At 44.2% G+C, this 23173-nt stretch overlaps 1 protein-coding gene across 1 annotated transcript in view; it reads left to right on the top strand.

Moving 5' to 3' along the window:
• GRK5 (G protein-coupled receptor kinase 5) overlaps positions 1–23173 on the top strand; it is a 223437-nt gene that overhangs the window by 198421 nt on the left and 1843 nt on the right. The window contains exons 12-16 of the mRNA XM_084633433.1: positions 1150–1358; positions 9266–9403; positions 13047–13184; positions 14517–14648; positions 16528–16596. Coding sequence (XP_084489559.1) covers positions 1150–1358; positions 9266–9403; positions 13047–13184; positions 14517–14648; positions 16528–16596 — 686 coding nt within the window. The remainder of the gene's footprint in view (positions 1–1149; positions 1359–9265; positions 9404–13046; positions 13185–14516; positions 14649–16527; positions 16597–23173) is intronic.

The following is a 23173-nucleotide window of genomic DNA, read 5'->3' as shown; positions in this document are numbered from 1 at the left end:
ATTGTAGCATGAGTAGGCATATCCATGGTGATGAAGACATGTCAGCATGGGCTAGCAACCAGAGTACATATCCAGGATCCCCAGCAGGCTTGTACGTGGCTTGCTAGCTTGTGCTGAAGTCTATGCCATCATCTCTCCCTACTATTGTTACCTGTGCCAGCTGGGTTAAAATTAACATGTGTATGCCTGCCCTTGCTACAATCACACATCCCTTGAGTACAGACATACACTGTGAGACTCTGTGTATCTGTTAGAAAGAGAAAAAGTATGTGTGTGTACATGTATGAGAGAGCGAGTGTGTGTGTGTGAGAGAGAGAGGTTTTCTCTGTGTGTTTGTGATAGAGTGAGCAAGTCTTTGTGTGTTTCAGACAGAGAGAGACTTTGTGTGAAAAGGAGAGAGTTGGTGTGCTAGTCTACACACAAACATGTACTGATATAACTAACCCAGTTTCCTAAAACCAACTGAGTTATTTCAATGTAAATCTGTATGCGGACACTCATTTTGGAATAAAAGTGGTTTAAAATGTTTTGGCTAAAGTTGATAACAAACTGACTTTAGCCACTTGTATTCCACAGGTAGACTTGCATCTAAGTAACTAAATAAGTTATAAAGCACATCTTTAGCTATCCTGGTGCAAATCTGTGTGTAGCTCAGGACCATGTGTTTGTGTTCAGAGAGTAAACATACATGTTGGAAAGTGACTGTATGCAGAGTGAGTATATATACAGCACACAGTAGATGTTTGTATTTAAATGAAAATATATACACAAACTGATCCAAAGGACAGAATTTGCTTTTTAGGAAATTTTGTTTTTGTTTAAATAATGTTTGTTTGTCATTTCTTTTTTAAATGTAAAGTCTTTATGAACTTTCAAGATTGGGCTAGTCAAAAATATTTGGCTTCCACTGATTTTTGTTGTTGTTTTTTTAAACCCCAGCTGTATTTTTATATATGCTTCTGCATGAATAGCTGTATTCTGTATTTTCTGTAACTCAGCTAGTAGAAGCCAGGAGGGACTCTTATATTTTTCCCCACAGTTCTCTCCAGCTGTATATTCAGTCATTGAAATAAGAGGGCTAGGGGGGTTGAGTTATTTTTCTATAGAAACGTTAAGTGTTTTCACAAGATGTGTCTTTGTCCCTCACAGCGCCAGAAGTCTTGAACAATCAGAGATACACCCTCAGCCCTGACTACTGGGGGCTAGGTTGCCTCATTTATGAAATGATTGCTGGACAATCACCCTTTCGTGGAAGGAAAGAGAAGGTAAAGAGAGAAGAGGTGGACAGGAGAGTCCTGGAGACAGAAGAGGTGTACTCCCATAAATTTTCTGAGGAGGCAAAGTCTGTCTGTAAAATGGTAAGGGGATTTGACAACTCACTGTGGTCGATTCGTTAGCAGGCTGTAGCCCACAAACTACAACTCAGAGGGCTGCAGAACGCAGGGTTAACCCCACCAGTCCATTAGCAGGAGATCTGCATCCACCGTTCGTCCAGATTGTGTTGAGTGGGTTTATTTGGGTTTTTTTTTTTTTCAATGCTGGTTTGAGTTTCTTGAGGATCAGCGTGATTTTAGCTAATCTTCTTTGGATGGGGGAGTAGTAGCTATATTTTCATGGATTCGGGAGACTTTGAATACCAGATTCTAGCCAAGAATGTACCTTGTGGCTTTTATGAACCTTGTGGGAAGAAAGGCCTGATGCTGCAGGACTCTTGAGTGTCTCATGCAAGACCTGAGCATTCTTAACTGCCATTGTCTTCCGTGAGAGTTGAGAGTACTCAGGACCTAGATTACATTATGAAAGTGTTGTAAACCCCTTTCCCCCACCCCCAACTTGCTTCCTTTACTATCACTTATCCCTAGGGCTGCCATGCTTGTTAAATCACTGTTGGGTTGTCCTTTAAAATGTCTTTTGTTACCCTTTCAGCTGGGAGTGCTCTTTTCTAGAACCATGGCCGTTGCTGGTAAGGGAAATCCCCAAACCACATGGGAAATCCCCAAACCATGTAAGAGTTAATCAATGCCATTCCAGCATACAGCTTCGAAAGGCCAAATTTTAATTTGGAAAGGAGTGTTGCCTTAGCCTTGATTTTCTAGTGTGGTGTCCTGCAGGGTAATGCAAACTAGCAGAGAAACAGAAGAAAAAGGAAAGGTTAGTGAATAAATAGCGCAAGCTTCACCAATACCTCGCGCAACACACAGGCAAGCAGTGTATTAATATCATTCTGGTTGGTGAACTGGATGGGAGCTACTGAGGTCTCCTAGCAAACTAAGAACAGCATCACCTGCAAGCATCATGAGTGCAAGTCATTCACTCGCAGTGCACTAACCCAATGCCTCATCTCATGGAGTGGTAATTAACGGGCATCATTCCTGATAGATTCTTGAGGGCATATGCTGTTTTGATCGGCGAGTAGAACTCCCCACTGATGTCAGTGGGAGTTGAGTACAAAGGTAAAGGACAGTAGGCGATTCCTTAATGATGGTTTCATGCATTCAAACAGCCTGCCTTCTCCTGACAAGCCCCATTTCAACTAATGATAGGCAAGGGGGAAAGCCTTCTGGTGGCAACGTGGTGTTCATGAACCATGCCAGCATTAAGTTTACATTACACACCAAACAGAAACCTCCAGCCTGTTGTAAAGAAATGGATAGGAGACAAAAATGATTTTTACTTCTGTTTCTGCACCTAGTTATAGGGCTGGAAGCATGATGGGAAAAAGTGTCATTCAGAGTAAAATAATGTAGCCACTGTCCATAAAAAGTTAAAGCTGAGGAGAGCTAGGTAAGGGTTAGTGGACTGGTGGTAGAATTGTCCCGTCCCTGATGTCAGGCCTATCAGAAATCAGCCAATAAAACTAGATTAGGTCAAGGGGCAGTTGGACATAGCGGATGTCAGTGATAATCTCTTTTACCCATCAGGGGAAGCACTTCACACACTTTAGGGCACTCTTCAAAATGAATAATAATACATAATAATAATACCTCATAATGAGATCTTGAACTCTCAGATATCACAAAACCTCCCCTTTAACTCTGTCAGAGAGACTTTTGAGTCTCCTCCAGGTTGATGGGACCTGGGACATCATGCACGTTGGTTGGTGTAATATACAATGTTTTATTTATCTCTGCCTCTTTGTTACCTAACCCAATCAGTATCAATATGGTTCATTCACTGAGTGTTGACCATGTGCACAGTGTCTTATTTTTCTAACCGTAATAAAGTTAGTTAAAACAAAGTCTCTCCTTTGGGTGCTGGTTTCCATTTTGAGACCAAAATTAATCTAATGGGCCCCCTTATATTAATTGACCTAACGGGTGTTGTGACTCACCTTGTGCTGTTTCCCCACCCTGCTCAGCATTTTCCATATTATCCCATAAATTGCTTCCCTTATTCCTGTCATTTTAAGATGGAAAGGCTTTTTTTTTGTCATGTGGTATGATATGAATCTGACAGACTGAATCTCCTAACACATATTTAATCCATAAATGTATAAGGGGGTTGTGGGTTGATTGATTTAACAATCCCTGCTCCAGTTGTTTCTTTTCCTATAGAGGGGAAAACTACACAGAAAATGTCTCTGACATTACAGAGTTGGAATCCCTAACTGAGATCTGAATTTGTGACATCAAAGGATCAGAGAATCCTTTGTACCAAAGTATGGAGCATTAGCAGTAGTGTGACATTGCCATTTCAGACCACTTCGTGATAGCCCTATGCTGGTGATTGTAAATCACTGTGGATTAAATGCTGCCCTCACTTACACCCTTGCCATCCCACTTTGTGCCTGTGTCATCCTGATGGAAAGTATTGCTGCTTAGGATCAACTTCACTGGTTGGCGTGAGGGTCTCTAGGAGATCTTCTGACTTGTAGCTCTGTTCATAGAAGATAGGCTCTGAATTAGATTAAAGTACGATTGCTCTAGTCCTTTGGCTAATGTCCCAAGAGGCCTTGCCATCAGTAGTGATGCATTCGCTTTTGCTGTGCCTTATTCATATTAAATGCATCTTTTGCAAATTTAACATTTAAAAAGAAAACCCTTTGCAAACTATAGAGACAGCTCAAAATACACAGTCATCATCTCCGTTCCTGGTCATGTCTACATGGGATGGACATTTCAGTCTCATATCCAGGCTGACTATTGCTAAAGCCCACTGGAGCTTCAGCAAGCAGGAGGACCTGTCAATGCCTGTGGAGTAGTGGGCCACCTCCTTCTACAAAACTCCCCAGTCCACTCTGCTTCCTGCCAGCAGCAGCAGATAAGGAGTCTCCTACTTCACCTGAGCTACAGAGCATTGGAAAGTCCTTACAGAATTTCCATATGGCTCCAGGTTTGTCCCTGCTGGGACTCATGGCCTCTTTAAGGAGTTTGCTCAGCAGCATACAGGCCTCAGGCAAAGGCAGAGAGATGAGTGCTGGTTCCTTGGTAGCTGAGCCAGGCAGGAGAATCTTGCCCTTTCTGTGTCCAGGTGGAGTTCCCCCCAGCAAGTGCATTCTCCTCTCAAACAGACCCCACTGCACCAACAGAAGCAGCTTCCAGGCAGTGGCCCCAGCTGGAGGAACAGTTGTTGGCACTTCAGATCCAGGCTCAGTGTGTCTTGTGAGGCAGTGTCTCAACAGTGGCCAGACAGTTGTGCAGTGACCAGTGGTTTCAGCCAACTCCCAGCTGCCTGCTCCACCTATGCCTCCGCAGCCAGAAGCAGCGATACACCAGCTGCCAACTCCATTCATGCTCCAAAGACCGGTTTCCGCATCAAAGGTTGTTGCAAATTGGCTCCTGGACACCGCTGAGGCACTCAGGTCTCCCCACCCAGTCCCACCCAGCCTCAGCCAACACACCCTGTGACCGCATGTACCAAACAGCAGCCTGAACATTTTCTGCCAGACGAGGATCAATTCCCAGATTGAGTTAATATCCCCAGCCAACGCAGAGGTTGAAGCTCTGCAAGGACTATTGGAAACTATAATAAAGCAATGCGGCCCTTTTGTCTTCCCTCCATCCTGAGAAAGAGCTGCAGGCATCTTCTATCTAACACAGGCTGCTCCAATTCTACCCCTGCCCACTGCATCTCAGTTGTCAGCAGTGCTAGCCCTGAAAGCTTCTGAATATCAGTAAAACATTTTCCAGGAAAAAGTCAGCCAAAGTAAAGCCCAAGAATGAGCAGAAACTTAAGAGTAAAAGAGAGCCTTCTGTGCTGAGATTTCTCCTCTCATAGGAGGACAGGACCCTTCAGCATAAAGGCAGGAAGTGGATGTGGTCTTTTTCCTCTCTGCCCAGGAGCTACAGAAACTGACTGGAGAAAAGTCGGACTCAGATGGGAAACTCTTTAGACCATCAACCTCAGTGAGCTTTCCCTATAAAGGGTGGAATTTAGAAACCTGCTGTGGTTAAAAAAACACAAATGCAGAAAAACATGCCCCAAGACATCCCAGTTCACAGTCTCATGCAAGCCATCAAAAGCAAAACTTCCTTCCTGCCCTTCATCTGAGCAAGGCAAGTTGTCTGATTTTGATCCAGTGGAAGAGTGCCAGAAAAGATTCTTTCCCCTGGACTGTTTCAGCATGATATTGTACCAGGTAACCATTGAACCTTGATCACTTGAACCTACTGTGCACATAGAATGGTGAGACAACAAATAGATGCTGTCCTTCAAACCCCCTCCACCACCTCAAAAGAGCTTTGAAGGTGATTAGATTGAGAGGAGCTAATAAATAAGTCTGAGGCTCATTAAGCTGTCTCAAAGGTTCCATGCAGTCCCAGTGCCAAAATCAGCCTGTCACCATCCCAAAGGTTAACACTGTCTTTGGTGACCTTGTGAATTAATTGGTCATCATTTTGCGGGGTGATTGCCAGATTCAGTCTTCCTGGCAAGGCAGTTACACCTCTGCCACACTAAAATTCTGCTGATTCGGCATCTCTTACTTGAGCTATTCAGTTGTGTATCGGCTCCCTCTCAGAGGCTAAGGACCAGGAGCCAGTGGCTTTGATATCAGACTTGTCCCTGGATACTCTTTGTGACTAGGTTTGTGACAAGCCATTTATGGATCAGGCAGTGGAAGGCAAACCACCAAATTGTTGGTGTCATGCAGGGAGCAAACTGGAGAAGCCTTAGGAAATGTTATCCTATAAGCCAAGGATGAGCGTGAGAAACCCCTGTCATTAGCCAGGCACCCAAGGAGAGATTACAAACCTTCCATCAGGAGCAAACAGTCCTTTCAGCTTCTGCAGCTGAGACCATCACTCAGACAGAGGACACCGGAACACATCACGGCTAGGCATGACATCTCCAGACAACCCTCCCACTGCAGCAAGGATTCCTGATTCCCCATCTTCCTTCCCCAGACCTGAGGTGCTGTGATCCCTGTGGGCATCCTCCGATTCTCAGTCCAATGGGCTGTATGGTAAAATTCAGCAGATCTTCCCTTTCTCTCACAGAGTGATTTGTCCCCTTCCTAGCTCTTGGAACATGGTAAAGCCCAAGCAGATGATGGAGGCTATATCCCCATTTGCTGATTATTAAGGCTCTTGGATCAGTACTAAGGCTGGAGAGATGACTAGTGATTTGTTCACATTGTTCCCCAGGCAGCAGAGCTAACTTGGGTTCCAAGACCCTGAACATCACAGTTCAAAATGGAGACCTGGAAGTCCAAGTCCACCATGGCTACCATTTCTCAAGGTGATTTGTTAGCCTCAGCAAGACCTATCTACATGTCCAGCCCTTGGGGTTTTACTGCAGTAGGACTCCCTCTGTAGGAATGGCATAGTTGGAGATGATAAAGAAAGGCCTGGTGGTTTTTCTTCTCTGAGCATCCAGACTTGCCATTCCAGCCCTTCCTAGGGTTGGAGTTCCAGCAACCCTTCAGTTCAGAGGAAGATGTGATTGTTGTGCTGCACAGAGAGGTGAAATACAGGAAGGGAACTACTACTCCTTGTTTCATCTTTGGAAGCAGTGTCCCCAGAGAGGTTCTCAGACACGGAGCCATGTCCCCGCTGATCATCTGCCTCCTTAGGGGGCAGAACCCACTAGGAATGGTCTGCTTGAATACTCAGAAGAGGCAAATGAATCACACAGTGCTAGTGAGTCTGTTTGGCTGGGGGTTTGCCTACTTACGCAGCCATGTTTTTCTGATGCTTTTGAAAGTGTAATGCTGCTCACATACTAGATGTTTGCTATGTACTTGCTGCAATTAGCTTTCCCTCTGTTGCCCCCTGGTGGATTGAGATGTTCTAAGAACAGCTGAGCTGTGTGAACTATTAGCTGTACCCTCCTGTATAATAATTTCCCTCTATATTGAGAATGAAGCTGTATTTCTTTCTCTCCCATCCTACGTTTTTTCTTCCTTTTCTCAGTGCTTGGAGAGAAGGAGGGAGTACCCCTTATACGCCTTGCTGCTAATGCATGACAGAGTCCTTTTTAACCTAAGGCTTTTGCTAGCCTGACTTGTCCGTGTAGCGTATGTCTTGGCTGCCTTTTTGGGATCAGACTGCCACGGGAGAGTCTTTAGTTAAAACTCTCCGGTCGGATATTCCCCATATGGTATTCCCCTGACTCTAGTAAGTATCCCCTTCTCATTTAAAAGGGCAGGTTTTTTATTTTCTCCCCAGTCTTTCAGCATTAGAAACCAGCATTTGCTAGAGAAGATATGCTAACAGATCTAACTTTAATCTTTTTGTAAAATCAGTTGATTTTATTGCGTATTTATTTTCCTTTGACTTATCAAGGGGAAGTATTTTTCACTATATGAGTCAACTGCAGTGTCAGTTTATTATGAGTTGTGGCTCATGTTTCACTGTTTTGGCTAAAAATGCCTGCATGCAAGAAAAAAACACTTAAACTGAATGAAGACAACCCCTCCCCCACAAACCTTTCAGGCCACTGTCAGTTTTACGGTTCAGGAGAATGTCAGAAATTTGTGATACAGTAGCGACATATAAAAAAGGCCATCTGTAATTGGCATAGGCTGATGCACAAGGTTGTCATTACATACATAGCTCTGCCTTTCTTTCAATGCTAAAAAAAATAAAAATTAGTTTGAGTAAACACTTTGTCATTGGCTTGTTCTAATTGATTACGGGTACTTGATTTAAAAGGATTAGGCACCAAAATATCTCACTCATTGAACTAACTCCCCAGACCAATTATCAGAAATATAGAGGCCTCCCCATGGACTCTGGTTCTAACACACATGTCTCTGTGGTTATCTTCCTGTGCATGTTTATCTAATTTACCAATTATGCTGAGTTCAGTCAATCCCCATTGCCTTGTTAAGGATCCCTGTGAGCAGAGAGGAAATCTCTGCAGTCAAACTGATTCTTCTGTCGACTTCTCCAGATCTCCTCCAGGGTTGCAAGTGAGCTTCCCTCAGCCCATTATAAGATGCCTGAATTCAGGATTTAGGAACAGATGTAGCAGTGCAGAAATGGTGTCTTGTGGTGCCCTTTAAAAATCTAGGCTTGGGCTGATGGAGGTTAGACACGGTGCCAATGCTGACACATATTGGATCTTCAGCTGGTGTAAATCAATGTAGAGCTCCGTTGACAAAACTCCCATTGACGTCAGTGGGAGCAGGAATGGGCCCAGTAGGTTTAGTAACGAAAAAAATGTGATTTAAAAGTTCAGTGTTATGTGCTATACTGGAAAGTGTTGCATTGGGTAGGGATAAACAGGCCAAAGTAACAAAGGAGCATCATTCCAACAACAGTAGCTTGAGAACGAGCATTCAGAGAATATGTGGGACTATAGGGCATATGTCAAACCTCCTCTTCTCTCAGCTACCCATTGAAAATAAGTGGGAGGAGACTATAGGATAGAGGACAACACTATTGAGATTTCAGAGTAACAGCCATGTTAGTCTGTATTCGCAAAAAGAAAAGGAGTACTTGTGGCACCTTAGAGACTAACCAATTTATTTGAGCATAAGCTTTCGTGAGCTACAGCTCATGTCATCGGATGCCGATGAAGTGAGCTGTAGCTCACGAAAGCTTATGCTCAAATAAATTGGTTAGTCTCTAAGGTGCCACAAGTACTCCTTTACTATTGAGATTGTAATCTTTGAGGCAGATCATTGTCTATATGTTTGAACAATGCCTAGAACAATGGAGTCCTGACCTGTTTAGCCTTTAGGCTCTGCCACAATGTAAATGTTAAGTCATGATAATTCTCCTGTTCCCACGCCCCTATTCAAGCACAAACAGTTGGAAAAATATCATCGTAGGGCTATTGCTTTTCAGACTTTCTTACAATTTTGCCTGGTCTGTTTCAGCTACTAACCAAAGATGTGAAGCAGAGACTGGGATGTCAGGGGGAAGGTGCAGTGGAAGTGAAGAAGCACCCATTCTTCAAGAGTATGAACTTCAAACGATTAGAAGCAGGAATGTTGGACCCCCCCTTTGTCCCTGATGTGAGTAGCATATGGTAGAGAAAACCCCGCTTGACTGGATCTAGAGAGAATATATTGCATGCACCCCTTCTTTAGATGTCTTTCTAAAACGACTGTTCCCTTATATTTCCCATAGCTGGCAATGACTTGTTTCATTTCTTTTTCGGATAAGGATGGTGAACCGGTTTAAATAAAACCCTTTCCCGAGCCCCAAACTTAAACGCAACCTTTTCTTAGGTTCTAAAAGAACTCCTTTTATTTCTCCCCTGTTTTTGTGCCTTGTGAGTGCCTCCAGCTGGCACCAGCCCTCCTGCAAGTAGCAGACAATTCATAGGGAAGCATATTTTCACAGAATTCCCAGTCCAGTTTTGGAGACATAAGTGATTCAGAAAGCTCAGCTAAGCATGTATGTATATTTGTACAGAGAGGGAGAATGGTCCAGTCTTAGGCAAGGTAAGTTCAGTTCTCTACTCCAGGGGTTCTCAACTGCGACTCCCTTCGGACAACAAAAATTACTACACAACTCCAGGAGGGGGCCAAAGCCGAAGCCCAAGGGCTTCAGCCCCAGGCAGGGGGCCTGTAATCTGAGCCCTGTCACCCTCAGGCTTCAGCTTCAGCCCTGGGTAGTGGGGCTTGGGCTTTAGCTTTGGGCCCCAGCAAGTCTAACAGCAGCCCTGGTGAACCCCTTAAAACAGGGTCGTGACCCACTTTGGGGTCCCAACCCACAGTCGGAGAACCGCTGCTCTACTCCACCAGAGACTTCCTGGTTGACCTGGGGCAGGTCTCTTACATTCTCTGGGCCTCAGTTCCCACCTGTAAAATGGGAATAGTCGCACTGCTCTACATCAGAGGGGTGATGTGAGAATAAATACATTATAGATTGTGAGCTGCTCAGATATGACAGTAATGAGGGCTATTTAAGTACCTTAGTTAGATACGCTTTCGGTTAAACCACAAAATCTGGACCCAGAATTCAAACAGCCCAATGTTCTGATCTGGGGGAATAAGTCTGGCCCATTATAAAGACATCTGTTGTTTGAAAAAATTCAGAATCAGGTTCAGGTATCAAACACCCACCAAGGTTTGTGTTTCTCTAGTACTTATTTGAAATAGATCCCAACTGTGATCCTCCCCTTGAGGTTTGCCCATCACTATTGCATATACTCAAGGTCAGTATTGTAGTGACAGTAATAAAACTTTCAAAGCCCTTTGTAGTATATATCTCCTCCCCAGTGGCAAATTAACGCCTAGGCCGACAAGGCCGAGGCCTAGGGCGGCAAATTTGCAGGGGTGGCAAATTTATAATAGCAGCCAGAGGCAAAGCCAACCAGAGCAGCTAAAGTAAACTTTTGTAGCTTTTAAACCACTTTGGTTTGATTGAGTTTGCAGCAATGCAAACCAGAGCTGCTAAACTGTTACTTTCCCTAATATGTTAAAAGTACAATGTTTACTTAGAGCCATATGGGGACTTTAAGGCTAGAAGGCCTAGCCAGATAGACAGGCTTGGAAGAGGAAAATAACCATGGAACTCTGTGCACGGGGAGGAGCAGTGGCGGATTAATGATTTTGCCCTAGGCCCAGAAATAATTGCCACCCCCCCCCAGCTCACCTCTGCTCCTTCCCCACCCCCTTCCTGCCCCTATTGGTCCCCTTCCCCAAATTCCCGCCCCAGCCCCGCCTCCTCTCCTGAGTGCACCGCGTTCCCCCCCTTTCCCCCTCCTTCACGAACCTGTTTCGTGCACAAGCACTGGCAGGGAGCGGGGAGAAGCAGGACCTGGCAGCGCGCTCAGGGGAGGAGGCGGAGCGGAGGTGAGCTGCGGGGGGGGTGGCAATTATTTCTGGGCCTAGGGCAAAATCATTAATCCGCTACTGCTCCTCCCCATGCACAGAGTTCCATGGTTATTTTCCTCTTCCAAGCCTGTCTATCTGGCTAGGCCTTCTAGCCTTAAAGTCCCCATATGGCTCTAAGTAAACATTGTTGTTTTAACATATTAGGGAAAGTAACAATTTGGCAGCTCTGGTTTGCATTGCTGCAAACTCAATCAAACCAAAGTGGTTTAAAAGCTACAAAAGTTTACTTTAGCTGCTCTGGTTGGCTTTGCAGTTTACTATGTAGCCTCATTATTCCTGCCAATTAGCCCAGAGTGTTATGACCTGCTTCAGTGGGAAGAAATAGGAGACAAACTAGTGTTTCTTTCTCCTGAAGAAAATTAGAAAATTCTGGACTCAAATATGGGATCAGCTAGAGCCTACTGAAAGCTTAATTGTGGTATGTAATGGCTAGAGGGCATCTATTATCCATGTGTTTGCTAAAGTAGAGGCTCATAATTTTTTGCCCCATTAAGGGCAGCCTGGCAATTTATTGGTAACTCAAGAGCTGCATCTAAGCTAGATAATTCAGCACTCACAGAACTCTCTTCATTCATAGATCTCAAAGCACTTTACAAAGAGAGGTATAGTATTGTTATAACCGTTTGACAGAGAGGGTAACTGAAGCACAGAGAGGTTAATTGACTTTCCCAAGGTCACACTGTCAGGAATGGAGGTGGGAAGAGAACCCACATCTCCCATTCTGCCACTGGACCACACTGCCACAGAGAATTAAGTAGACTATAGCTGTCCTCATCTTTAATAAGAAGGAACAGCATACAGAGAATACAGATTCCAGCATGTAGCATTTCATTTTGATTAATTTGGCCAGACTGCTCAGTTGCATGCTAGGATCTCTAGGCTTTGCAAGCCACACTTACGCTATCTTCCTTAACATGGAAGTGGATCATGTTGTAGAATTCGGTGGGCTACACTAGTCCTGCAAGCTGCATCTTGGTTATGCCCTTATTAAAGGGTAACTTTGTGCAGCTAGGGTAGGTTCTATGGACATGCAATGAGTCCATGTTAAGTAACCACTAGGGAGTATTTCTGTTTTCTGTTCAATATGGCTGACTACTGGTGTGTTAGCTGAGGAAAATGTCTCTTCAAAGTGACGTAGCAGTCATTCCAGAGAGCTAAGAGCAATAATAAAATAGTTCAAGGTATTTGACTTTGCATCTGTAGAAATACAGCAGTGAAAATTGTAGCAGTTCATAGGAATGGCTCTAGAGAGCTTCCAACAGCTGAGAAAGAGCTGAGCTATTAACACAAACAACAGAAAAACTCCAAACCTCTTCTGTGTTCTTTAGCATTTAGTACAAATTCCTTTAAAGCTTCAAGCTTGCAAACTCCACAGCTGGCTGAGGAGAATGAGACTTCCATCTGGGGCAGACAGAGCCATCCCAGGTGTGCATTTTGTACAGATTTTCTAGTCTTTGAATGGCCTGTGTGTGTCCCCCTCTCTAAAAGAAAACAGTGCTTCTATTTTTTTGATCCTTTTTTTTAACCTTATCTTATTTTTTCTGTCCTCGTCACATCACCTCTTAGCCATGTGCTACATGGATGACTAAAGCCCACTATGGTTCTGCTGATGCTGTAAGGACTTCAAAGTGGAAGCTTTAAATGCTTAAAGCAAGTCAGCCTGTGACGATAAACACATGGGCAGAGCAAGTATAGGAAGGCAGGATGTGGCTAGTCGCTTGTGGTCAGACATTCTCACTTGAATGTGTGTGTGAATAAAGGCACATGTCCAGACTCAAAGACATTTTCTCTCCTACTTTTTCTCCCGAGACAGCCCAGAGCCGTGTACTGCAAGGATGTGTTAGACATCGAGCAATTCTCCACAGTGAAAGGAGTAAACCTGGACCAAACAGATGATGATTTCTATTCCAAGTTTTCCACAGGATCCGTATCTATTCCATGGCAGAATGAGGTAAGGGTACATCATGATCATATCACCCCAATGCAATCTCTAACCCAGGCTGCTTAAGAGCAGTTGTATGCTTCCAGTAATGTATACCCACTGGGTAACTTGCCAGACTCTAATGCATTCATAAGTTACAAACGCACTCTTTCAAGATCTATAAAGTACCACAGATGTCAGGTTCAGGTGACTGTATCTGCAGATTCTGCATATTTGTATAAATTGGCAAGGGTTCTCCTGTACTTCCTCCTGCTGGTCTCCATAGAGATGTTCTGATAACGGCTCTAAAGAACTTCTGCGGAATGGATTTCTGCCTTAATGTGGCTCTCTATCCGTGACACTCATCTCATTCATTATTTTGTATCTGATGGGCCCCAGCTGCTGCATTTGAATCTGGATCTGAACTTTTCTGAAGTGCCAGGGTTTTTGATTGGGGGATTTGTTCTGCCTGCGGTAGAAACAGAGCCAGCTGTAAAGTTCAGATCCAAGTATAAACTTCCCCATAGTTTATGGGGGCTCAAAACTGGCCTTTTGGGTTCAGGCCAATCCGTATTTTATATTCTCCAATGTAGAAAAGAAAAACAATGCAAAATTGAATGGGGCATTCTCTTAGTAAGACGTATTGGAATAGTGCAGAAGCTTATACATTAGAGATTGAAGCCATCTGTTAGGTTATATTGCCAGTACAGAGAGGGGTTCAGCTATTACTCGAACACAATATACTTTCCCCATTCAAACCCTTGATGGCAAAAGATGCTTTTTACACTGTATTGATTCCTTGGCATGCTGACAGCACCTCATGGGAGGTGATGAATATGGTGAGAAAGCTGACTAAACTGCCTTGCTGTTTTGAACAGTGAGACTCTTCCTCGAGGTGGCTACGGTCAGGTCATCTTGGGCTGACAGCATCAGCGGTCAGAACTGCTTAGTTACGGAAGCTCCCAGTGAAACTGAAAGTGGTGTTTTGGTTGTGACGTTAACTCTGATTTTCCCACTCTAGGGCCTTAGAGTTACTCAGTTCAATTTAACAAGCCATCAGAAGACTGTACACCTTCAGACCCATCTCTGCTACTACATCCACAGTAAACTGCCTAACAATAATAGCCAGAGAAGTGTTCTGTTGCTGATTGGCCCTTGTTGGTTCCTACACCTCCTGTCACATCTTGTCCCTCTTTAGTCTGTAAGCTCTTTAGGGAAGGGACTGTCTTTTATTTCATGCTTGTACAACTCTTAGCATAATGGGGCCCCTGATCCCGATTGGGGCATCTGGAGTTTCTTGTAATATTAATAAATAATAGTAATAATGCATCATCTCTTTTTATTCTTTCTGTGTTTTACCAGATGATAGAAACAGAGTGTTTTAAAGAACTAAATGTGTTTGGACCAAATGGTACTATTTCACCAGACCTAAACAAAAGCTACCCCCCCGAGCCACCCAAGAAAGGATTACTACATAGAATATTTAAACGTCAGGTGAGATCTTAAATGTAACAGAAAGAGCCTCTCTGAGCATAGGTGCCGACTTTGTGGGTGCTCTGGGGCTGGAGCAGCCCTTGGGGGAAAAATGGTGCGTGCTGAGCCAGCACGCCACCAGCAGTCCCCCTATCAATCCCCCTTCCCTCCCTCCCTCCCACCTGCCTGCCAGCGGGCCCCTCTCTCCCGGCAGCTCCCGCCTGCTGAAATCAGCTGTTTCACAGTGTGCAGAAGTCTGAGGGGCGAGGGGGGAAGGAGCGAGGACACAACACGTGCGGGGTGGAGGGTGGAAGTGGGTGGGAAGAGGTGGGGTAAGGGCAGGAAGAGTGGGGCCCGGGGTGGGGCCGGGAGTCGAGCACTCTCTGGCACTTTGCAAAGTCGGCGCCTGTGTCTCCGAGTCCTGATGAACTTTCCTGTGTGATATGTGTGCTGCCCTTATGGTATGTCCATCATGAGAGAGACATGAAATGCCAGGGAAGGTTTGTTCTCACAGTTTCCTTGTAATTTTCTGAAGATTCTGTATGTTCAGGTGGTTCAAATAAGTGTCTGCACCTAGGAGTTCTTATTTGACTCAGTACTTCCAACTTTCTAAGACCTGGCCATAGCTAGTCTGATATTTATTAGGGCTGGTTGAAATGTTTCCATCTAAGCTGTTTTTTTTAATGGAAAATTGGGTTTGTAAGTTACATGATTGTGTGGGTGAGAGAGAAAATTGTCTGCTTTTCATGGAAAATGTCAATTTTTCATTAAATAAACGAATGCCCAGACCATAGGAGATGTTGTCCGACCAGGGAATCTGGCCCATAGAGGAGAATGGGAGCATGAGGCATCTGAAATGCGACTCTCAAAGGGGCATCACAGCAACATTTCCAAATCCAAGTATTTTGGGGGTTGGCTGAAATATTTCAGTTTTTGATATTTTGCTGAAAAATCTGAATTTTCTGCAGAAAATAATCCCATTTCCTGACCAGCTCTGTTGTTTATCATGTTCCCCTCAACAGGCTGCAGGTAGTTTAGGCTGGAATTTAGCAAGGACACCTTCTACTCCGGACATTGGTCTCAGTCCCACCCTCACAGGCTCTTAGTAACCCCTGGCTCAGCACCTATGTCCAACAAAGGGCAGCTCTGCCATCCCTGCTGATTCCTTTGTGTCCAGGGCTACTGGGGACTGTCCATGAAAAGAACACCTGCTAAGAATGGGGCATTAGCAAAGCTGGCTGCCAGGCTGGGAGAACTAGTCATGCTAATGAACCCAAACCCTGCTGCTCCCTCCCAAAACAAGCACCTCCTCTGTCTCTCTCCACCTGGCCTCCCTGCTGCATGAGTGGAGCTCACGACTGAGACTTGGTTTTCTTATTTTACAGTGGTGCATGCGCAGCACTGTGTCTTCTTTGCACTGGAGTATGCTGTGCCCCCGTGTGCCATTCCTAACACTTCTTGCTGTGCTGGCTCTGACAGACCTACCCATCATCCCTATTTAAGAGTGACAGGCCTTATTTTTTAGAACCATATTGACCACTTTTACACATAACATTTTGAACCCAGCATATTACACTGGAGTTACAAGGCATGTCTCCCTAAATGTTAGCAGGTATGCTCTGAGGAAGACAAAGCTTAGGAGGCCAGAACGGTTTGTGCTGTATTGAATTGACTCCTCTAACGTGTATCCTCTGCTCTGTGTCTCTGGAGAGCTCCCATGGTTCTCCTGACCCATGGAAAATAAGGGCAAGCACGCTGCATAATTTTTATTTCAGTAAATCTTCACAATGTTACAAGACCAGAAGTAGGCGGGATAATATGACACGACCAAAATGTGAGACAGATGGGAGGACTGGGATGTTTGGGGGATATAAATATAATTGTTTTCTCCTTTCTCCAGCATCAAAACAATTCAAAGAGTTCACCGAATTCAAAGGCGAGTTTAAATCACCACATAAATTCAAACCATGTAAGTTCAAACTCCACCGGAAGCAGCTAGTTTGAACTCAACTTTCATGAAACAACGTGTTGCATCCTTCCACTATAATCTATGGAGCTTCTAAGGATGAGAGAGCATCCACCGTTGAGTTAAAAAATAAATGATCTCCCAGCAATGGAGATATTCTATCCATTCCTTCCAGTGGAGCCTCACATTTTATGAAGAAATTTCCACTCAGGTCTGTTTTTGGAGGTGGCACTCAAGATGGTGTGAATCAGATTTGTCTATTTAGAACATTGCAATAGAAATTCAACGAACATGACTACTTGCACGTATTTAAATAGCATCATACTAGAACTGAATTTTGTCTTTATTATTTTTAAAGAAAAGTTTTGTAAATTTCTCTATTGTCTCAGTTTACATTTTGTACATTTGTATTTAAATGAAAGTCAGACTTTGGGGTGTATATTTTCTGAGCAGCAGCTGTAAAGCCATGTGTTTTAAGACTTTTTTTTAAAAGAAATGTGACTCAAGACTTCCAGAGCCTCAAATGAGAAATCGTTCTTTTTAGTAAGTGTAGAAAATTATTCATATTTCACTTTATCAAGTTGGTTTTACTGACATGCATTTTTATGGCACAGTTTATTCTTAATTATTTTACATCTGTATATTTGGCTTACAGCAACACTGCATACATTTTTCCTCTTTCTTGGTTTGTAAAGTCTTGTGTTAAATGCTAAAATACGTAGTCAAGACTTTGCCGCATCTAAGAATACTATTTGCTATGTCTGAAGTTCGTAATGTCATGGGACCAGCACTGTTGAGATTTGCACTTATTTTTGTTGTTAGATCATCACAATATTATTGTTTTTAATGGAACCCTGTTTTAAGCCCTCCTCCTTTTCAAACTTTTTTTACTATTGCTAATGAGAGAAAGAACAAATGTTAGCAAGGGGAGATAAGAAAGGCAAGTTGTCCTCAGTTCTTCAAAGGCCTGAAATCCTGCACCCATTGAAAATAACAGCAAAGCTCCCATTGATTTCAGTGATACAGGATCAGGCCACAAGTGAGAGGCTTTTACAACAGTTACTTATGTCACAGAGCTACCAGGAGATTGACTCAATAGCCCTGTCTGTGCTGGTCAGGGAAGCTATAGAGGACAGAACCAAGCCAGGAAGGTTCAGCTCTGGATCTCAACTTGTTCACATCCATTATATCCATTCCGACCCATGTCCACTGTCAAGTGAGCTGTTCTAGAGCCCTTAGGCTGTATGGCTCCTTTTCTGGCCCCCTCAACCGGTGATGAAACGACTGTCCCAGTACAGAGAGTTAGCTGAGTTCAGTGCCCATTGTAAAACAGTATCATTTGCTCTTTTTTGATTCCACAATGCATCATCTCAGGCTACCCCAAATCATTGTTTAAAACAATTGTCCCACTGGTATAGATGGGCTCAGTCATGTTCAATATCCATACTATGAACCAGTTAACAAAAGCATACTATATGCTAGGAGTGTATCTATTCTCAAACATGCCATGTAGGACATCAAGTGTCAAACACAGCTTCACCCATTTCAACGGATATTGGGAAACATTTGCCCCACTGGTGTAGACAGAATCTGATGAATTCAACATTTGCTGTAAAATAGTTTGGTTGACCATGTTTTTTTATAATGGTTGCTGAATTGATTGAGTTTTCTAAACCTTTGGGACAACTGATGCCTGACATGTCATGTCTAAGAATTAAACCATTACGCTAAGGTTAGACCAGGTCTGTGCTGCCCAGGGAAACTGGGTTAGCATCTTTCTAGCAAGAATTACATGTATGTTTAATTAGCCATAAGGAACAGGTTACTTAGAGAGCTTCTGGAATCCCCATCATTGGAGGCTTTTAAGAACAGGTGAGACAAACACCTGTCAGGGATGGCTTAGATATATTTAATCCTGCCTCAGTATGGGAGGATAGACTAGATGACTTCTTGAAGTCCTTTCCAGCCCTGCATTTCTTTGATTAGACTGGTGTGCACAGGCACCGACTTACTAATGTGCCAGGGGTACTCGACCCCCGGCTCTGCCCCAGGCCCCACCCCCACTCTACCCCTTCCTCCCGGGCCCCACCCTGCCTCTTCCTGCCTGCATTCCACCCACACCCCACTTCTTCCTGCCCCATTCCGCCCCCTCCCCCCCAGCACGCTGAGCCCTTGCTCTTCCTCCCTGTCCCCGCAGCCTCCTGTACACCGCAAAATAGCTGATCGCGGCAGGCAGGAGGCGCGGGGAGGGAGGGGGAGGTGCTGATCAGCGGGGCCAGCTGGCAGGTGGCAAACACTGGGGGGGCAGGGGCTGATAAGGGGGCTGCCGGTAGATGCTCAGCACCCACCATTTTTTCCTTGTGGGTGCTCCAGCCCCAGAGCACCCACAGAGTCGGCACCTATGCTGATGTGAAACTGGTTTCCTTGGCCAACACAGAAAGAGCAACAGAGTACATGAGGTTTTTTACAGGAAAAGCCATGAATGATAAGGACTCAAAATAAAGTAAGTTCTAGAACAGGGATCGGCAACCTTTGGCATGAGGCCCACCAGGGTAAGAGCCCCCTGGCTGGCTTGTTTACCTGCCGCATCTGCAGATTCGGCTGATCGCGGCTCCCACTGGCCGTGGTTCGCCGCTCCAGGCCAATGGGGGCTGTGGAAAGTGGCGCGGGCCGAGGGTTGTGCTGGCCGTGGCTTCCCGCAGCCCCCATTGGCCTGGAGCGGCGAACCGCGGCCAGTGGGAGCCGCGATCAGCCGAATCTGCAGATGCAGCAGGTAAACAAACCGGCCCGGAGCCCTCCGAGGGCTTACCCTGGTGGGCCGCATGCCAAAGGTTGCCGATCCCTGTTCTAGAACAACTTAAGGTCAGTAAAGGACAGAGAACAGGGTCAGAAAAATTTAATTTTTGTAAATTAGCTGATGGAGAAAGAAATGGAGATATTGGGCTATGTATGTATGTACTGGGCTGATGTGCGTTTGTTATGGAGTACAGAATGCCAAGAAGCCAAGACACCCCGTAGGTCAACTAATAAGGTTGTAGGTTCTCTCAATCACTTGTAGAGATACAGATAATTAAGACCGTGTTGTAAACAATCCAAAACAGTAATGAAAAATGGTCTCCCTTTTCTTTCTGACTGATGTTCTGGGAAGACACGGTGGCACAGAGGGTGTTTACCCCTCACTTTATCCATGCAAAGATCCAACAGGGAGAATGCCAGCAGTTTCAGCTGCGTTAGTGATGCCACTGCAGATTTGAGCAGAGGTGAAAGAATGTGGAGAAGCGAATGCTGAGAATTTGGACTAATTATGTCTCCAGTTTAGTTGTAATACTTCCAACTCACTAGTAGGCGTGAGAAGAGAGAAGTACTGTGTGAGTGAAACTCTCCATTTATGTTCTGACGCAAGCCCTCTGAAGTCAGCGGGAATCTGTGCGCTTACTGTAGTGGGCTTTGTGTTAGGCCCCTTTTGCAAAGTTTGCGTTCTGTGGATGGCCTTGCATGGGCCCTCTGCATCAGGGTGGATTTCCCCCAATTTCAAGAAATGTAGGTGAGAATTCGAAGAGGAACCTCAGTATCTCTGGGGCTTAACGTAGGGCTCACTGTTTCAGTACCAGTGTGCATGAGAAGCTTTGTATGTAGAACTTTCCTTGCTTTGCCTAGAATATCCTTATGGGGAAACAGTTTTTCAAAGGGAAAGGCTGATGTTCACGTGCCAGAACTACACTCAGATTCATCTGTGTGCGCAGTACGTCAGTGCTCTCTCAAACCGGTTAATTCATAAGCACAAATGCAAAGCAAAGGGAGCACTGAGTGGTAGATAGAGCATGGTCCTAGGTTCTGTTTTGAGTGCTGCTACTCCCTCATTTTGCAGCATTATAGAGGCACCTATCGCCCATTAGAAGAATGTGGATAATAATGTTTGCCTGCCGCCCGGGGTGGGGCAGGGGTTGTGAGGCTTAAATCATGAATATGTGTAAAGTGCAATGAGGCTCTTGGATAAAAGTCATTATAAGAGTCACATATTAATATTCATCGTTAAACGTGGGTGAGTGCAGAGCATATGCATGAGGAGCTCATTCTCTGCCTTTTTAACCATTTGGTCCATGAAGACTCCATTTTCTTTTGTTGTTGTTTTAACACTCCACATTTAGATTAGAGATGAAAAACCTAATTACAGTGAACCCTCCCTTGAAGGCTGTTTGTTAAGGCTGAATGACCAATTGATAACCCTGGCTCGAAGGAACATCATGGGTAGCCACAACACTGCCAGTCAATACCAGTCTTGACCACCCGTCCTGTGAGTCTCCCGAACAGCGCTTGCCTACTATGTCCAACTGAGCAGTATTTTGTGTTAAATAACCTACTTGAGACTCGGCTGAGAACACACTGCTCGCATTCACTTATGTGATCCAGTAAAAATTGGAACACAGATATCTATGGATGGAACTTTAGTGAACCAATTTGTTGCACAACCTAACTCCCCCAAATACATGGAGCCTGGTTCTCAGAGGTGATGAATACTCACAATTCAATCTGAAGTCAATGGGAGCTGTGGGGGTTCGGCACCTCTGAAAACCAGGCCTATAACATGGGGGGGAGGGATAGCTCAGTGGTTTGCGTGTTGGCCTGCTAAACCCAGGGTTGTGAGTTCAATCCTTGAGGGAGCCATTTAGGGATCTGGGGCAAAAATTGGGGATTGGTCCTGCTTTGAGCAAGGGGTTGGACTAGATGACCTCCTGAGGTCCCTTCCAGCCCTGATCTTCAATGATTGTATAATTTCTTTATACTACTTTGGATAGAGCATACTGCTAGCAAGAGAGTGTTTAGTACTCTGAATCATAATGAATAGCTCTGAGATGGGTTTGCACATAGCAAAAGAGTAGAAAGAAATAGTTATTTCATAGTTTTCCAGCACAAGATTCATTTCATCTGTTATCATTCCAATTAGAGCAAAGATCCTTTTGGGAAGTGCACAAGATTCGAGCTGGTTGAATTATTTGTATGAGTAGACTGTTGAGCAAATTTAGCTCTTTAAATGTTTGGAAAACATTTACAAAGTGATTCTGAATTCTGCAACTGGATTTATTTTTAAGTCTTCTCCAGATAGGCTGAAAATTACTCATCAGTCTATGGGTTCTTCATTAACTTTCCAGTTCAATGATTGTTTGAGTTGTGTGTGAAGGAGTCACATGGCATTTTTTCTGCTTTCTGCTTGGATGATTGAAACTTCTGAAACATGAAAATAATAGCAAATACATATTTTTGAGTCTGCACATATAACCTTGTTCATGTGAAAATAAGGGTGTTCGTGCACAAACAGCTATTCCTAAGACATGTGTGAACAAAAACCTGTTCATGCAAATGAAAAAACGCACAAAACTGGTCAAACCAAGCAGCCAATAGGAATTCAAATGAAAGTTAGTGAACACCGTTCTTGCAGTGCTGAATCAGATCTACATAATATAGATATTTAGAGGAATTTGTTCAATTGACTCTCTGTTTTTCATAGAAAATTTGGAATGTTTTTAAGAAATCTTTGAAGTCACTTGTGATCATTCCCCTCCCCGGGTAACTGTGTCCAATTTCATTGTAAGAAACATGTAGCCAAACTTTGCTGATTGATTGGTATCTTACCGGATACAGATGCTTTTTTCTTCTTCTTCAGAGTATACATAGAATAGAACACACAATATCCAGCAGGGAGTATTTTTGTTAAGCCAACTCTCATGTTTCCAAGCTAGATCCAACTGGCATCTTTACTTTTTCCACCCAAGTCTCACATTTCAAAGTCAGTTGCTATTATCCTTTTCAGTAGAGAAGTCTCAGATAAACAAACTTCTGTAGTACAAACAAAATAAGCAGAAACAGGGAGATACAGTATCTATGAACTCCTAAGTACAGTTTGAGAACTAGGTTAGTGTGTGGGTATGTTCATGTGAAAGGTTCTCTTCTTTAAGTTCACAAATTCTTGTTGTTCAAAGTTTGTAAGGCTCCCTCCCACATGTTAAATATGTTGATCAAAATGAGATGGCTCATCAGCTGCTCCTGAGCATTATCTAAACAGCACTGGAAAAGTTGGACTTCTCTTTGCTTTGAAAAGTTGGACTTCTCTTCGCCCGGGGCTAGTCTGCTTTTCCAGGCAGGGATCATGTCTTCCTGTGTGTTTAAACAGCACCTAGCACAATGGGACCCGGTCCTGCTTGTGGCCTTGGGCTGCTACTTTAATTTAAATAACAGCATTAATAAGTGCCTAGGTGCCCATTTCACCAAAACATCACTGGCACATTTGAAGGCCCTTAAAACTGGGAGGCCAAGGAGTGAATGGACGCAGAGATTGACCTGCCCTCATCCTGGGAGATGGTCCTGGTCTATCCCAGACCGGGTTGAGAACCATTAGCAGGGAAGTGCAAGAGAAGCTGTGGCTAAACAGAGCTATCAGTTTGAGACCTCTCACAAGCACTAACTCCACCTATCTAAAAAATAATGATAGCGATGAGTGTCCTTAGGCTAAAGCCGAGGAAACAGGGTTAAATCCTATTCATTCCAAATTCCCATGTGTCAGGAGGACAGCAACCTCCTTTAG

The sequence above is a fragment of the Lepidochelys olivacea genome (genome assembly GCF_965140295.1).
Source record: "Lepidochelys olivacea isolate rLepOli2 genome assembly, chromosome: 7".
Classification (NCBI taxonomy): domain Eukaryota; kingdom Metazoa; phylum Chordata; order Testudines; family Cheloniidae; genus Lepidochelys; species Lepidochelys olivacea.
This window is presented reverse-complemented; position numbering and strand designations above follow the sequence as displayed.